We start from the raw sequence: 18,935 nt of genomic DNA on the forward strand, positions 1-18,935 counted from the left end.
TACCACGGTCGGCTGATTCAGTGCAATAAACAAGAGCAATGTTCTGTATAGATCCTGTAATAAATTGCCTACTTTGCTGTGTTGATATTTGTGTATTTTCATCCTCCATACTGTCCCCCCCCCCCAGAGAGCAGCCAGTCAAGTGACCTTGCAAGTTAAAACGTACACTAAAACCGATTATGAATCTGTGTCTCCTGAGGTTGTCTGACACCATTAGACCTGTGCGTGGGAGGGGGGAAAAACTATACTGGAGTTTAATTTGATACTTTCCACCGCATTGTAAAAAAAGAAACTTATTTAATTAGGCTGCTTGACAAAAAGATGGTTTTTATTTACAGTAAGAGCCTGGGGGGGTAAAGTGCAGGAGGAGGGAAGGTTACAAACATTCATCCATTCAGTTAAAAAAAACCCAGTGTTTTTGCTACATTAGAAAGGGCCAATAACTAGGACGTTGAAAGCTGGAGTAACCATTATATTTAATAACAATAAATGGAAAACCATATAATGGTTCTTCTATCAAAAAGTTGGTTTTGGAAATGAAAAAAGCAGATCAAATACTGTGCTCGGATATCTGAAATGTTATTATACCCAGGGGCTTTATAATGTCTTTATTTCTTCTTTTTTTTTTTAGATAAATACAATAACAGCCTGCAGTAAAGAATTAAATAAAAAGATAAAAAAGAAAGGAATATTATTGAGCCATGGTCAGTGTATGTAATGTGACCGCAAGTCGTATTTACTATGAAAACGTGCATTTTCAGTCCCGTTAGTCACGCCTCCATATATGGCCACGCATTGTGACATCACGTCTAGTCACCCATGCCTCCATATATGGTCATGCCTCGTGACAAGTTAAAGTCCAAGTTCTTTATCAATGTCCCTGGACCTGGAGGGCAATTTGAATTCCAGCAGTTCGTAGAGGTTTGAAACGTAAAAACTAAAAAAAAACAGTACAGAACAGCAACAGACATGTGACAAAATAGCACAGGACAACATAGCATGAGCACATCGGTGCAATTGATAAAAAGGAGAAGAAAATAAAAGAGTAGCCAACCAAGTACAGACACAGTACAAAGTGACGCATCATAAAGTGTCATCGAAAAGTGCCAAGAGCCCAAGTGATTCATCATGCATGGCATCACGTGACATCATCAGGGATCTCCATATATGGAGCATATGTAGACGTGGTGTAGACGACATCGCCGGCCAGGGGCACCATATATGGGAATGTCAATATATGGCCATATCATTTCCCGTTGGTAAGTTCATCACCTATAGATCTGCACATATATGGAGCCGGTCAGAATTTAACTCTACAGCTGACCTCAAGCCCTTAGATCTATTGTCGATATGGAGCTTACATGTTTTGACATTCCATATGTTGATCTGACCTCATCGAACCATGTACACTCAAGACACGCTCCATATATGGACATTGACCAGTACAGTATTCATTCCATTATGTTGATGTGACGGCCCATTCCAAAGCGCCAGGGCTCGCCCATCAGTCTGCCGTCACCCAGGCAGATGTGTGCACGCCTAGTTCTGCACCCAGTATGATTTACAACACAGTACTACACTCAGTACAGCAGAGTACGGGAACAGTAGGACTACTACTAACTAACTAACTAACTAACTAACTAACTACTAACAAGTTATTGCAGCCTGGACAGTGAACAATACACACAGTCACACACCTGGTAGGATGCAACTGTGGCAGGCTATAAGCGAAATGTCACCGTTTATCGTTCAAAAAGGCTTTATGCGTGTACTGTATATAAGCCATATAATAGTCATAAAGCTAATCGGCCATGTTCCCCCATTTGCAGCTCCGATTTCACACAAAAAAACATTATCACACTTATACAGAAACAGAGCCAGGTTGCCAACTATAAATAAATTCCTTTTAAAAAGCCAAGACAAACCGAACACACTGAGACAGTTAAGTTACGATTACGGCGAAAGAGAAAATGTTCAACAATATCAGCCTGTAAGAGGAACCAGAACAGCTCATATGGAGCTCATCAGAGTAGGAGGAAAGCTCCAAACTTCACTGCCTCGCAAAAAAAGAGTGGAATGACAAGTTTACAGCAGTTTAGCCAAACCAATAATGCTTTTCAAGTCTTACTTCATGAGAGGATCGAGTCCAAGAGTGTGCTGGGAAAAAAAGTGGCAAGGGAACTACTCAGCCTGTAGTATTGAAAAAAACAAAATGGAGGCAATCCCGACATCCACGCATCTGGTATAGTCACTCATCTGCTCACAGCGTCCCTCTGACAAGGTGAAGAATAGCTTAGCTGCAAATCTTCCGTGAACTTTCCCCATGTGTTCTACTCTCACAACGTCATGATAAACATTCGTGTCAAGAAAGAGAAAAAAAAGAGGATTCATCTCTCGGGCCTTCCGCGGCAGCTGAGGTGACGAGCGTTTCCGTTTAGTGTCTTTGCAGCATTAACCCTCGGCAGAAAGACATATCCCCCCCCTCGACGCCAGAGGGAGGGCAGGTGCTGTGCTAACGAGGAAGTGTGTTAACGAGCAGGATATCCCACGCCACGGAGATATGCTGACCCTAGCAGGCGGCGGGAAGATGTTTTCGGCATGAGAACGCTCCGGCAAACAACCTCATGACTCTCACAGCCAGCCTGAAGCGTCTCAGCAAGGCCACCGCTTTCAGCAGTTAAATCACACTTTATAATCTGTAAAAAGGTAATGCCTGGTAAAATCCTTATTATTTAGTTATTAACCAATTTAGACCCCGAGGGCGAAACGCCTTCTAAATCCTGACCTATGTTTTCAGGATTCCCGGTCTAAATGGGTTAACCCATTCTGAACGGGAAGGCATTTTGGTGTTAGCATCATGTTATGCTTTAGCTATTGAAAAATAGCAGATCTACAAGCTCATAGCGCACCACAGAGTGGCGCGCTACGAGCTTGTAGGATGTAGGTCTGCTATTTTTGAAAAATCGAAGAACGACTGACATTTTTAGAACCTGATCTCAGGTCAGAATGGGTCAATCAGACCAGTGTGTGTCCAGTGGAAACCTCGTATGAATCTGATCTCAGGTCAGAATGGGTTTTAAAGGACGGTTCAGAAACCTGCCTACCGGGGACATTCTTGATGGGACATCCAAGCTAATACAAACTGCTGGGCTTTCTATTCCTGGAAAGTTAACAAGCTGTAATTCAAAGCCATTGTTCTCACGTTAATAAAAAAAATGAAATCTTGAAGAAATGAGGGGGGAAAAAAACATTAGACGGTGTCCACAGCCCTCCTATGAGACACAGGCCGAGTAGACGGAAATAGTACCATTTTACCATGGGCTTTACCTGCGGTTACAACAGCTTCTGCACCCATGTGGAGAACGTTGCCTTTATCTTTATCCTGGAAGGTCATGTGATCAATCATGCCTCACATGATCACTCATGACACTTCTAACCTCTGACATAGCACTGAGCCCTCAGAAGTTAAAACAAACAACAATTGAGGATGACCAGTAGCGACCGCGAGAAAATGTGGTTGCCAGTACAAAAGTCTTTGTGATAAGCATTGATCTGCAGGGAAACATCAGCATCTGATCATCACAGACTCCATTTAGCAGAACACTCCTGACAGGCTGACACCGAGTTTTTTCACTCGAGTACTCTCTCTAGAGTGAATTATTTTACAGCTGAGCAGTCAAGCCACAAGGCCTTGAATAACGCCTGCGTGGAGAGTGATGTTTCCTTAAATAAATTGGGGATTAAAATCCTCCTCCGAAACACAGCTGTCAAAACACCAAACTCCCCAAAATGTGCTTTTCAGATGGCATGACAGCGATGAAAAAGGCATGCATGTTGTGTGCTGTGGGCTGGCCGTTTGGAGGCAGGGCAGGGCAGGGCTCATTAGAAACACCAGGCGCAGTGGCCACAACGCTCAGCAGCTACCAAGGCAGCAAACAGGCCTTCACGTCAGCAGCAGCCGACCTCTTATTCAGAGTGAATTCAGATGCAGATTAAAAATCATTTCCCCCGCACGAGCCCCTTTCACCATGTACAAACCTCGGCACGAGCATGAATGAAGTACTGTTGTTGTTTCTTGTGTTTAAAAAGGCACGCGGTCACGCAAACAAGCGCACACTGAGACTCATAAATCTGAGCGACTCCTCTCTCTCGCCACTAGAGTCCATCCTGTGTGATTGCTAAAGCAGTCGGAGGCTCTCTGGCCAATTAAAACTCTCCGTTTGTGAACATTCCAAAATGCTGTCATCCATGAACATTTACCCAGAAGCCCCTGGGGGGATTCCACAACACGGCCCTGGCCTCTTGCTCTGTCTGTTTCCCTCTTCCCCCCGCCAGGCCTGCGTCTCTGCCTTTGTCTCCGCGGTACAAAAGCTCCCTGCCTACACCACTTCCCAGGTCACTGCTTTGTCAATGATTTAACTCGCTACTGCACTTCCCAGAGTACATTTTAAAAGTCAGCGACCAAACGGCGGACCACAGGGGCTGTACGCACGCGTGACTTTATCCCCCAACCGTTACTTGTTTGCAAACGCTGGAAGAATGTTTTAACCACTTTTCAACATGACTATTATGGGTATATGTCGTTATATGCAAAAATGTGTCTGCAAGAAATTGCAGATCTATGAGCTTGTACATCGGCTATTTTTGCACAAGTGATTAAAGTTTTTTGTGTGTATGTGTGTGTGTGGCATTTTTATGCTTTATTTAGATACGAGTGTAGAGAGAGAAAACCTAGGGCAGAGAAAGGAGAGACATGCCCTCGCTACTCACAAGGAGCATGTGGTCAGACATGCACCAACTGTCACTAGTCAATTCAATAGTCACCTCCTTTACACACACGCGGGAATTCAGCCCACGAAATGTCCTCTTGCAATAGCTATGAAAAAAATGAAAAACACTAGATGAAAAGTCTCTTCTGGACTGTCTGACCCCTGGCCTGTGAAATAGTTTGGGGGTAAATATAGCTGACGAGTAGCAGATTGTGTGAAACACATTTCCATGAAGTGTGCGATATAGCGGATCAGACGCGGACAGCTGAACTCGTTTGATTCTCACAGCAGGACAATGTTCAGGTGGGAGAGATTAAATCGGCCTCCCGTCCCTTCCCCAGGTACAAAAAGCAACCTCGACAAGTAGCAAATAATGACAACCAATAGGGTCAAGGGAAAGAGTGTGTGTTTGTGTGTGTGTGTGTGTGTGTGTGTGTGTGTGTGTGTGTGTGTGACTGTGTGTACTGTGAGATAAAGATAAACAAAAGGGAGAACAGAAGAGGGTGGGTTTCTATGGTCAGTCACCCAGACAGGTTAATCCACTGTTGGTGTGTGTTAATTAGTCAAGTTAATGTCATGAGAAAGAGTGGGTGTGTAACAACATGGTAACATTCTCTTTGTGTGTGTGTGTGTGTGTGTGTGTGTGTGTGTGTGTGGGGGGGGGGGGGGGCTTGTAGATGAGAGTACACCCCAAGACATCGATAAATACGCAAACGCAGCAACACAAGGGTCAGTCTCCCAGCGTTGTTGGGAAACATGCACTCTGTGCAAGACAGAGAGCCGGAGCTAAGCACATTACAAAACATCTAAATCTCACCATTTACTGGCCCAGATGCCAAATAGACGATTAGACGCTAGACCCCGGCAGCGTTATATTTTCCCCCCTTCCTTCCGGGGCTATTACATTACATGGCATTTTATAATCACACGATAATAAATAGCAGATCTACATTGCTCACGACTTGCTTCTCGAAATCTTGATGGATCAGAAAAGTCAGATAGAATAATCACTAAAGAGAGTAATGGACAGTTGCAGCAACACTCGTGTTAACGGAGGAGTGTGAACAGAGAAGAGGAGAGAAAAAGAACATCTGCTGTTTGACTTCGGTGCTGCTTCCATGTGTCATCTTTCGCGGAATCGCGCGGAGCTTGTTTGTCATCCTTGTGATGAACGCAGAGATTGGTGACTGGCTGTTTAACAGCTGCTACTCCCATCTGTAAAAGTCTGCACAATTCAACTTCTCCTAGTCTATGAAGTACGCCGATTTAAAGCTGCAATGCGTAACTTGTATGGTCCCACCCAAGAACTGAACCCGGTGTCCCCCACACAAGCACAGAACTTTGAACTGTTGAACCAATACAGAAAGCTGTTTGAGCAGAGCATGCATGTTGTTGCCTATTGAACTTATTGCGATACCACTTGTCAACTAAGTTCACCCAGACAGGTTAACCCATTTAGACCCGAGGACGATTCTACAAAATGCCTTCTAAATGAGACGGTTTTCTGAAAAACCTGTTTCGTTGTCGTTCTCAAATATTTTCATGTCAAGGACCCCCAATCTGGGTGAACAAACAGGATCTACATTTCTAAATACAAGAGCAGGGAGACCAACTACAATGAAAACTACTAATGTTTTTGTAGCATACTCTTAGATAGATTTTAAGTTACGGATTGCAGCTTTAACAGTGAACGGACAAGAACGTGCATGGCACATCTTGTAGACTGTTCAAACCGTGTTGTTTTGCCTTCCATCCACACAGGGAAGCAGCAACATGCCTTAACATCCGCTCTCTCCATCCAGAGAGGAGGCGGCCATGATTCATGTCAACAGCAGACTAATCCTATACATTCCCTCCGCAAGCTCCTCCTCAGGTATGTGCTCTGTAGGAGTGTTTGATCTGCTGCCTTTCCCATCTATTCCACCTTTACACTGTGAGTGTGTGTGTGTGTGTGTGTGTGTGTGTGTGTGTGTGTGTGTGTGTGTGTGTGTGTGTGTGTGTGGCAGACAGACAGAAAAAGTCAAAAGATGAACAGAGAGAGAGAGAGAGACAGCGAGACTGTTATCTTCCAGATTTGCAGAGACAGGCAGAGGTTTCTGCAAGACAAGCGGGAGTGAGGACAAGTTACAGCACAGCGTGATTATCACAAGGAAAGAAGAGGAGGAGAAAGACGGAAGAGGCACAAAAGATCTTCCTTTGGCGTGGCCCTCGCCTCCCCTCTCTCAGCCCTCCCTCTTTCTACCGACTGACTCATGGCACACAAATGAAAACACACTTTAAAAGGAGAAGATGAAGAAGAAACCGTCTTTACTTAAGGCCAAGTGCTTTACCATTGGACCCTGTGCAAACATGGAGGAGCTGTCAGAGACTACTGTTGGATCAACTCACAGCCTGAGAGAGACTGAACTAAACTTTCAAAAGGAATGACGGTCATATTATGCCAGCTTGTGCCAAGCTAAACCCCTTTAAAAGTACTGTCATGACTCGTCATGACTGCATCTTACAAAACATTACAAAAAAAAATATATTATATATTAAACTCAAGAATTAAATTAAGGTGCCTTTCACATCTAAAGTTGACTTCAAACCAAATTGTTAATTTATTAGATCATATTTTTGTTTAAGTTTACAGATAAATGGTAGATTGTTGGTGCCTGTAAGAGTGCATGAATGTCACCTTTTTTGTCTGCTATTCTTTATTGAGGGTGTTAAGTTTAAATTAGGGGTGCCCAAAACTCAAAAGGTAGATCGTAGATCACAAAGTGTGTGCAGGTAGATCACCACATAAAATATAATAATTTAAAAAAAGCATCTGCCATATGTATTGAATGTATTGAATGACCGGTCGGCTCAAACCCACAATGCAATACTTTGTTTTCAAGAGTGTTGTGCACTAACGTCAGTAGCATTACATAAGTTATACAAAACAAAACAGTTCCAATTCCATTTCCCCCCCTCTATTTCCCATTCCCATCCCAGTAACACACCTCTATTCCAAAGCCCCTTCAGGTATACATTTTGAAAAGAAAATTCAGCAATGGGATAATATTGTTTTGGGGTGGGTAGATCTTGTTGAGCTGGTCATTTTGAAACTAAGTAGCTCTTAAGTCAAAAGAGTGCGGGCACCCCATGCTTGCCGGATGGTGAAGAGTAGCGCGTGTGTGTGCCTAGTTTGCAATACTGTAAGGTAGCAACGGTAAATTAGCAAACTGTTGCTCTGAATTCTGTGACCAGAAGCTATGGGAAAGCATTATGGACTACCCATTGGATTAAAAGGACAGCCAATGAGGTTGCCTTGGTCCACAAGCTGATAAAAAAAAATCTCTCTCTCTCTCTCTCATGCATTTACACATTTAACTAAAACCACCCAACCACCTCTAAACGCCGCCACTAAGAATTCAAAAAATTCATCTTGGCCGAAACATTCGAGAGCTTTTAAAAGATTTAACACACAAACAATATGTTTCAGCGTTGCCAGTAAAAGCCAGCGAGCCCCTCTAACTCCTGAGGACAATGTTTATAACAGACATCCAAAAAGCAGTGAGGTCCACCAGATGTTGGGGGCAGGACAGGCCCTGCCCGTAGCCCCCCCAGGCACAATGAGGTCAGGTAGAAGATCAAGTTTCTGGAAGCTCAAAAGCAGTGATTCTGATATACCTGTTGGACTGTGGGAAACTGGACACCGAGAGAGGGGGGGCGGTGGGAACTTAGAGACCAACTCATAGCCGACTGTCAAAAGAAAGCTTAAACCTTAAGGTACAATGCTTTTAATGGGCTTTGGTGAATGAATAGCTCTGTCCGTTCCCGATGTGCCGGCGAGCAGCGGACGTGTCGATAATTCATGGCCACTATGAGGCTGGTCGTGCACAACATTTCAACCCCTAGCGGTCATCTCACAGTCGCACAGAAAGCCTGGCTTTTCTTCCAGAGAGAGAACCACCCTCTCAACTCAATGACCAAATGATTTGCAGCTTTGGAGCTTTTTATTTAAAAACTACTTGATCCTTTCAAAAGTGTTTCTTTTTTTCTCCCCCCCCCTAATTGTGTCTCGGCCAGCAGGACCTCTGCCGATGGGTTCCTGATGTTTTAACCCATTCTGACCGGGCACCCATTTTGGTGTTGGCATCATGTTATGCTTTACCTATTGAAAAATAGCAGATCTACAAGCTCATATCGCGCCACCGAGTGGCGCGATACGAGCTTGTAGGTCTGCTATTTTTGAAAAATTCGAAGAACGACTGACATTTTTAGAATCTGATCTCAGGTCAGAATAGGTTAATCAGACACAGTGTGTGTCCAGTGGAAACCTGGTATGAATCTGATCTCAGGTCAGAATGGGTTAAATTAGTTTTGATGAGCGGCTTTAAGGCATGGCATCATCACCCCTCGCCTCTCCAGAGCTCCTCCTACCACTATTTTGTTTGTTGGGCAGAAAATGTATATAAAAGAGCAGAGCTATAAGAAATTGGCTTGACAATTTCAGACAATTATTTTATTTCAAGTGTGCAAACGGCACACAAAGGGATTAGGTAATTAGGTGACCCATTACTTTGGAAAGCTGAGCTGAAGTGTCTGAGGGAGACTTGATGTAGACCATGGGAGTAATTAGCTGGGATTACAGCTCACCTGGCCCGAGCCCAGCACTGGGGTTCCAGCCCAAATACCCAGGCAAGTCCCTGGCTTCAGTTCCTTCTCACTCTCTACAACCACACAGGCCTCTGGCGAGTCACAAAGTCACAGACACATACTAACGGCAGTCTTCGATTATGAACATGGTCCTCGTGTCCAATGAGCCTCCACAGCAATGAAAGACTTGGCTGCAAAATGCACCTACTTTAAAAAACTAACTCACTCCCTGGCAGCCACGCAGGGAGGTGACTTCAGCGAGTGCAGAGCCCAGTTCCTTTCAGGGCAAGAGGTTCAGGGTCCACCCCTGCAGTTTGGGATCAGAGCCCACAGGCCCTTCTGCCACACTCCTCACAGCTGGCGGAGTGACACCACCACAACACAAAAGAAACACACAGCAGCTCGGATATCAGAGGAACAAGAAAGCACACCAGCCGCCATCGCTGGCACAAAAGGCACTGGGCAGTCGGAGGAGTCGCACTATGGAAAAGCAGTGTAACATATCGCACCGTAAAAGCTCTGTGACAATACTAAAACGACAACGCGTCAGTGTAGGGAAGGTGTCATGGCCAGGCACGGCCTCGGGGAAACGTGTGGAAAGACAAATGTTCTGTGTTTTGGTACGGCGATCACCTGAAAGCCTCCCCGCACTCACACCGCCGTAAAAACTAAAAACCCGACATGGAAGAGACGGAATGAGAAAGAAGGGGGAAGATAGTTCAAGATAAGTAGGTTAAATGCAGTGGGGGAGAAAAAGGAGAGGAATTCACTGAGGGATAATGAAGGAAGGAAGAACTAAGACTGAAATACAACCGCCCAAAGGAGGAGAGGCAGAGGGAAATTAACTGATATGGAGAGAGAGAGAGAGACTGCTGACTTAACAGCATGCAAACAGGACGTGTTAACAAGGAGTCTCGGGTATGCTCCCTCCACCCAGTGGAAACCCACAAAGCCCGGTCCAGATTTCAGACACAGTCCCTCGCGGATCCGCCGACGGTGCACGAAGCGAAGCAGAGAAGAACCACCCTATGCTAAAAATGTTACGCAGTCACATTACCATGAGTGTTGTGTTTGTGTTCGACAAGAAGACATGTGTGTGTCACCTGAGAGCAGCAGGCTGGATGACAAGAGGAGGGGAGATGAGTCAGAGCCATGTTGCCTCCCTGGATTCCCCCGCTATGTGTCACCCTGTCACTCCCTGGGCCCAGATTGTTTCACTAAATCTTCCCCTTCGTACAAAAACATTGTGCCCCCCCCCCCCTCCCCCTCTCTCTTTCTGCATATGCCACAAGTCTTTGTTGTTGTTGTTGCCTGTGTGCGTGTGCGTGTGTGTGTGTGTGTGTGTGTGTGTGTGTGTGTGTCTGTCTACTGGTGGTCCAATGAGGAATGCAGGGTGGAGTGGTGGGGGAAGACTGGCCTAATAAAGGGGGTTCTCAATTGCCCCCACCACACACACACACACACACAATCCCAAGGACCCGCCTCCCCCCAATGATCTGTCGCTCACCCATCAGAGCCAAAGGATGAGGAGAAATAGCGTTTTGGAATCTCGGGACAAACACGAGCACGCGCAAAGCCATTCAAACTGATGCTACAGAGCGTACCAAAAGGGGGAAAAAGCTCCAACATTCCAAGCCTCAAATGTAACGTTGAGGCATCGACGTCGAAACAAAGCGCAACATTCTAAACTTTACAGGCCTACTAGCCTAGGCCATCTGAAATCGACACCAGGCCTAGTAGAAACAAGACGGAAAGACAAGACTTTTAAATCCGGGATCCAGGAGGAGCATACCAGTGACACCACGCTGTTTTAAGTACGCCGCTCGTTCAGCCACATCCTCCATGCACAACAACACTCATTTTCTTATGGGGGGGAAGCAGCGATAAGCTTTATTTGTTTCTGAGCCCCGATAAGGCTAGCAGCTGCTGCCTGGCAGAGGCGAACGCCACGAGAGACACTGATCCGAGCGCTGCCGCCTGCCTGGGCCCAGCCCTGCCACAGGAAGCCGATAAGAGCTCTGCGCTGCACCGTCGTGGACCCACCGGGCACGTGTAGCAACGTCCCCTCCCTCACTAGCTGCAGCAGGCTCCCATCCACCAGGTTCACAAGACCTGAGCCGCATGACGCTTAAAGTAAATTATCTGGGAGCCTCGTCAACAACAACAGGAAGGAACTATTTCCTCCAATTTTAAACTGGTCACTCACGACCATAACGTCACACATCCTCGTCTAGGCCTATGTGTTAACCACTTAAGCCTTATAAATACTTTGTCGCACGATGAATATGAAAATGGCCAATCGACAGGCTCAAAGATGAGCTATTTGCGCCGTTTAAATGCAATTGTTGTCGGTTGCTTTGTAAGCCTTTATTTCATTTCAGTGGAGTAAGCAAAAGAGGATCATCGTCAAACCACCTTGACAAGCACATGGAATTGTAGGAGTTGAGGCATTACATTTGGTTTGACTCAGTTCCACAGATAAAGTGATAATAGCAGATCTACAAGCTCACACAACACCTCACCAACATGAGGTGTCGTGTGAGCTTCGGCTATATTCAAATGTTTTTATAGTATAGCGTGGTGGTCATTACTATAGTAATGATCTTTTTATTTATTTATTTTTTAGGCATTACTTCAGGTCACTTCATTGTCATCTGGGCCGACCCACAGGTTGAGAACCACTTGGTTTAGGCTACACAGTGAGTTGTCTTCTGGGAAACTCCCACCTCCTCTATTTGCAGGTCTTTATCAGTCATCTCCTAACACTCCACAAGCCTGGCTGACCTTAAGATTTAAACAACACCACACGCCAAGGAACTCCTCCTGTATCATCGTCTCATTTATCCACATGCAGTCAAAACAAACGCCAATGGGAGGCCAGGTTGGCATCAGCTGTACAGATCGGGTCAAAATAACAGTGGCCAATCGCATCAATCAGGAATGTGAAATCATGTTACCAATATAACAATATGTTCACTGTCTTACATTACTTGCAGTGGAAAACTTTGTCACTGTTCCATGTAAAATAGCGAAAACATCTGATCTAGTGTAGTGAGCTTATAGATCTGTTATTTTCACTATTTTTTAAAGTATAAAATCAGGCATAACTGAGAAAGGACAACATTTGTGCTATATCATGACATGCAAAAATCCCAAGCAATATTTGGTCTCATGCCACAATATCGATATATAAATTGCTCAGCCCTAGCTAGTAGGTAGCTGTTCTTTGGAAAAGCCGTTCCAGTTTATATTAACATTTGCTGTTCAATATGCGTTTCTCTCCACAAATCAACATTCATAAGGTGGTGATATTTAAACTGATTATTTCTACAGCACTTGAGCTGAACAAAAGTATGTTATTATGCACCTGTAGTAAACAAGACTTAACAATAAAGAACCTTGAACCTAGTTTTCACTTCTGAATAATTCATCCACTTAAACCCTCTAGTCTTAGTGAAACGAGCTAGAGTTACAACTGTACTCTGACCAAATTGTTCCCCATCTAAACCAAATCTCTTTGCCATAAAGCCGGCCCTGTTCCTAGGCATGCTGGGGTTCAAGTGCTTAATGATGTTCAGGTCTGCTGCATTTCTGATAGAGGATAGAGTCCACACTGCCATTCTATCTGGAAAATAATGAAGAAGAAGGTGGTTCTGAGCTTGTTTGGATGGAGTGTTGCTGGCAGGAGAAACGGCCTAATTCGTTGGCTGGTGGGATCAGTGAACAATGTGTGTGAAGAAGAAAATGTGAGCTATCATAGAAGAAATAATTATGTTCAGAACTCGATCTCAATCACTGGAGAGGATGGTCCAAATGAAGGATAGACGTAGGCTAGTAGATTTTACGTATCCTATATATATTGGCTTACTAGACACCACTCTTGCAATCAGTGCCAAATTAACTTTGCTACTTATTAATCAAAATCAGCTACTTGCCAGCTTCCACCAGCATAATGCAATTCCTTCTGTACTTACAGGTTTGCTGAGGTATGTGGCGGGAGGCGGGGGGAGGGGGGAAAAAGGCACTCGACTGAAAGATAAGGATTTAAATACTGATGGACGGGAGCGTGTTAATACAAATAAATAAAGTTTGACATGAATACAAATACACCAATAACTAATGAACATTAAGATCTTTATTCAATGGCGTTACAGATGATTACCTTTCCGTCCCCCTTCTTGGTGCATGATAAACACACCTTTTTGCAATGTATTCTTAACCAGTAAACACAAATGTTCTGCAAGCTCGCAACATGTTATTGTGAGCTTGTAGAGGAGCTATTTTCAGTGAAGACATTTAGTGTAGAGCAAAAAAGGAGGTGGCCTAGTATAGAGTCCTGGGGGACTTCGGTCAACTAAGTACATAGGTTTTAAGTGGTTGATGTAGGCTCATGCTAAACCAAAAACTACTACAGGGACTACTGTTGCTAGGCGTTATGGTGTATGTAAAACCACTGATGGACAAACACATCTGCTATAACAGCCTATTTCCTGACGGAGCATATTAGCAAGCAAACCACACTTAAACATGCAGCCACTGAGGAAATCCCTGCCGTTTCATCAATGTCCAAAATTACCAAACGCATTTGTGGAAGTGATTCTGGACGATAAGACTTGGAAAGCCATTCCCAGAGAAAAAGTTGTCTAAAGATTTATTGAGACTGACCTTCAGGGGCAAGCAAGACACTGGGAGCTAATAGTTTATTAGTTAATTATTACAGAGGTTAAAACTGTAGGCTACAGTCACATAGACTGGAGTGGAGCACTTAAATATTGGCCCCTACAGCTATAAAAGCCTCCCGAGATTGCCTACGTCCCCGTTCCCCGCTCTTATCTTATCCACTGAATGTCAGTGCAATAACATAACCTGTTATTTACCAAAGCGTCAACGACGCAGGGCACACAGCCACCGTCTCAGAGGGGGGGGAAACGACAAGCTAAAAACACCGGCACTGCAAAATGTCTTGAGCTTACTGGTGTGGAGGCTTATGTGCTGAGGTCATACAACTGATTATGAGATGGGGATGCATGTTCCACGGTGACCCTCTCCCCTTTTTTTGTCTTTGATCTTCGCCATTGTGCCATACCTGAGGCATGACATCGAGCCAGAGCACCAGTGTAAACCAAAACAGATTGTGCTTGAAGGGCTACAAAAGGAGGAGAGCCACAGCGGCCAGACGGGGAATGAGGACCTGTTGACATGACAGATACTGATCTGGACAGCGTTAACCGGTCTGTTTTCTGCCTCTTTTGAAGAGCCCGTCACTCTCGCCACTGTGAAGCTAAGTACCTAAGAAGATATCTTTTAACGTCCGTCACAGGAGAAGAATTACCAGCAAAGAAACTCACCGAAACAGACACACACACACACACACACACAGAGAAACACTGGCAATAATATTATTCCTGTCTGTCATTTCTAGGGCTGTGAGCCTGTGAGGCTAGATTTCCTGTAAAAAAAATAAAAAATGGTACTCTGCAAAAGGCCCAAAACAAACCCGCATACGACTTGGAAACTGGGTCTTGAACCATTTCCACGTGAGAGGTAAGAGATTGGGACCATGGGATCAAGATGGAATTCAACAATCGAGTCTGCTGTTGCTCTGTGTCACCTAATTCTGTCTCAGCTGGAGCACTGAGGGTCTCCCTTACAGTTTTATTGCATTAAAACATCTCTCTATTGAATCTCAGTCTGGCTTTAACTAAAGCTTGCCTGTAATTTCAATGGTAACAAACATTGTTATCTCTGTGCCGCCAGCAATAACAAAAGATGTTTGTGGTTGCGAACGAGGCAATTTTGAGGGCTGCATCACCAATAGGCCACACATTCCACCGATTTGATTTATGATGATTGTATCAGAGAGCAGACAACTGTTACATAAACGTTGCAGGCAGTGACATAGCGTTTGATTAGTTGAAATAATATACCACAGGAAAAACCCCCAGTGTTCTCAAACAACAACAACAATAACAATAATAATACGAACTGCTAATTAACTGGCGGAGGGGGTATGACTTTAAATATAGGTCTGAGTGTGCCGCCGTGTGTCCCCTGCCATTCAGACATAGAGCCTTTCATGGCAGAAAGAGTTGAATTAATGTCAGGAGCCCACTAAAGAGACGAAGAGAGACACAACCCTGACGAACACGAACAGAAGTGGCTCAAATCAGACCTCACATCTCCAGCTATCACCAAGCATTGTCCTGGGGTAAGGGCATGGCCCCAAACCTCCCTGATGACAGTAAACCTTGTGGCTTTCTATAGATCCAATTATCTCAGAGTTTCTACCAATGATAAAGAGATGCTGGCTGATGTTGGTGTTGCCTACACATGCATTTAACCCCTTTATACTTAGTTGTCCGGAGTCCCCCAGGGCCCTATACCTGGGTCCCCTCCTGTTTTCACTTGACACTAAACACCTTCTCCGAAAATATCTGATCTACAACCTCACAATGTTGTTTTCGCCCCAAATGTTCGCTCACAATCACGTTTTCACGCTACGATAAATATATTCACAGAAAATAACCAATCTACCAGCCCGGCTGTTTTGCCAAATGTTTGACCTCAGAATAGGGATGCCAGGGTTCATGGGGTTAAAACTGGAAAGGCAGGTGTGTGGACAGTATAGAATGCAAACCCTCTCCACCAAAACTGACCTCATTCAAACCCCCAGAAAACATTCAACACCATTAAGCACAACAAATGCAGACATGTTGGGCTACTCTCGGTGTTGCTTAGCATTACAATGTCATACAGACCACAAGACAAAGGGACCTATGGGCTGGTGTCAAATGCCTGACAGTTTACATACAAATCAAATTCTAATGAGCCATCATGACCCTGACCTAAAGAAAGACAGGTTCATTATCCTGTGTGCAAAATGCAAACTTATAATGTAGCCTTGTCCCATAAAGCCCACGTACGCATCCGACATCCGTTACCCTTGTCAGTTGAATTTATGCTTTAATTTTCAGCATTGGGGGGGAAAGGTCAAGGAACACATTCTGCGCCCTGTGACATTGTAGTAACAATGACTAATTAAGAACATTAAGGCAAGTGAAATGCATGCCATTAGGAAATGTGTTGAAACGGGACTCCCACAGGACACTGGTGATGTCTAACTGACCCATGTCTATGTTTGAAATAAGAAAACATTCCCAAGCCACAATAATCTGCAGCCTAAAACAGACTAAATGCAGGGTCTGGAAATGTATGTACTGTATATTGAATTCAACCACCATAAAAAAAATCTAAAAAGGAAAAAGGGGGGTTAAAGTATGCAGGGCACAGTGGAATTTCACCCCCCCCCCCCCTGCTAGTCTCCCTAAGGCTTCACTGTAACCCCCCCCCCAATAAGTTTCCATTACTGGACTTTAACTGATTATTTTCTTAATAGATTCGCCTTCCCACCCCCGTCCCCCTAACAACTATACACACAATTTGTATTTGTGCCCATGTTATTCAAACTATAGAGTATAGACCCAAATATTCCAGGCCGGGGGAGATGAGCAGGTTGAAACAAAAAGTGAGGCCTTCATGTTCACACAGTGACAGAAATAACATATGTATGTTTTGTTTGCATAAATGCAACAAGAGTGTTTAGTAAATCACTGCGGGTGTCCTGGATGCTTCATCAGCTCACAAGCGGCACTAAAGGAAGCTTAGAAATAAACATAGGCCCCGGTGTCCGACTGTGGGCTGTAGTGTTTGTATATTGATGTAGTAGTTTATTGTTGTGAACAGCCTACAACTGTTTCCTAAATGAAGACCATTCATTTGCCTCCTGCATGGAGTGAGGAACTAATGGCAACAAATGGTTACAATGTAACCAAACCACCACAACGTAAAGTTGCAGCCTTCTAAAAACATGGAACTGTATCTTTGAACAAAACTGTTCAAAGATACTATGACCGTACTAAACAACATCCTTCCTCATGGTTAAACCGTAGTCCCATGTAGACTAGACTAGAACAGTTGTTCAGGACCCCAATATCGGTATGTATTTGGGCCGCAGACCTGAAAGGATGTTGTTTCAGGGATACCAAATAAATATAATAAAATATATGTCAACATTTATCCAAATTTGCCAACATAGCCTATATGACATTTTAGAATAGCTGAAAACTAAAATAGAGCTAAAATGTTCTGCATTATCCTGGGGACCCCCTAGACCCCCCCAAAAAAAGGACCACTGGGGGTCCCCGGACCCCACTTTGAGAACCAGTGCAATGCAATACTATGCTTCTTCTTTAGTGACAGTAGTTTATATTAGTGCAATTACTTCTAATGACACCTAAAGTCGTTATTTTAAACGTCAAGTAGCGATTTTACACATTACGCCGTGCTTTTACACATAAAACAACGATTTTAAACACAATGCAGTGATTTTAAACATGGAAGCAGTGATTTTTACACATATAACACTTGTTTAGTGTGTAACGTCACTGTTTAACAGATTTTAAACACATTGGGTGGTTTAAAACATGATTTAAATCATAAAGCAGTGGTTTTGAACACAACGCGACGGTTTTAAACACATCACAGGTTTTTAAACGTACCTTGTATTCCTTTGTTTGGAACATCATTGACGTTGAAGCCTTTGGAACTGTAAGCAGCTCTGACTTCATTGCAGTTTTTCTTGCTAGTTTCAGCCTGAGCCTTGACGGTCGAGACAAAAAGCAACACTAACGTGTAACCCACCGTGGACGACACAAACATCTTCTTCATTGCGACAATTAACACCAATACAAGGTTACATAAAAAAGTATAAAAAAAAAAGAAAAGTTACTAGTCTCTCTCAGGTGTATTTATAAAGTAGGACGAAGTTTCAACAAGTCCCACGTTGAGTTTCCACATGGACGCACTTTAAACTTCAGCTGCCTGTGAAGTTGTTCAAACAGACACTTCATTCAACAAACCGAAGAATTTACCTCGAAAACAAGACCGAAAAACAAACTTCAAAAAGCACGGTTCAAATAAAAAACACGTCCCGTTCAGGAGAGCCTGGGATGCAGAATAAAAGTCGAGTTCCTCCGGACTTCATAAAGAAAAAAGTAACCAAACATTGGTTAAGAGAAGAAAAAAAGCATAAAAACTTTTTACAGTTAAGAAGCAATGTTCTTCGAAGACTATACGTTTACAATGGTACACCGCTTGGTTCCGACGAAAAGGCACGATAGGTAAGTACGGAAAGGCGTTAAAGTTGCAGAAAAGTGTCTTATTATTATTATTATTATTATTATTTTCTTCCAGTCCTCGGCTCGCGGTGGTTTTTCTTATAAACTGGATTGTGTCGCTCGTGCTGAAAATCCAGACTAGAGGAGAAAACTGCAAATCCCGGTGGAGAGCCAGGATGGTAGCGTCTATCCCATAGCCTGGAGGGACGGTCAGCTTTGTGATTCGCTAGTTGGTTGTCAGGGTAATTGCTAACTGGGGGGACTGGTATCTATCTAGTTATGGTTTATTGGGTTATATGATTATTGTATTATTGATTTACTTAGAAATTGTTCTATCCATTCTTATTTTTTGTTTCATTGAATA

General features: G+C 43.9%; 1 protein-coding gene across 1 annotated transcript in view; it reads right to left on the reverse strand.

Annotated features, from left to right (window-relative positions):
• The window catches only part of gpc4 (glypican 4), a 48,406-nt gene extending 29,708 nt beyond the window's left edge, over nt 1–18,698 (reverse strand). Inside the window, exon 1 of the mRNA XM_080774609.1 lies at nt 17,954–18,698. Coding sequence (XP_080630735.1) covers nt 17,954–18,122 — 169 coding nt within the window. The 5' untranslated portion in view covers nt 18,123–18,698. The remainder of the gene's footprint in view (nt 1–17,953) is intronic.
• Between the last annotated feature and the right edge of the window lie 237 nt (nt 18,699–18,935).

Source organism: Protomyctophum bolini, assembly GCF_963924005.1.
Source record: "Protomyctophum bolini genome assembly, chromosome: 10".
NCBI classification, from domain to species: domain Eukaryota; kingdom Metazoa; phylum Chordata; class Actinopteri; order Myctophiformes; family Myctophidae; genus Protomyctophum; species Protomyctophum bolini.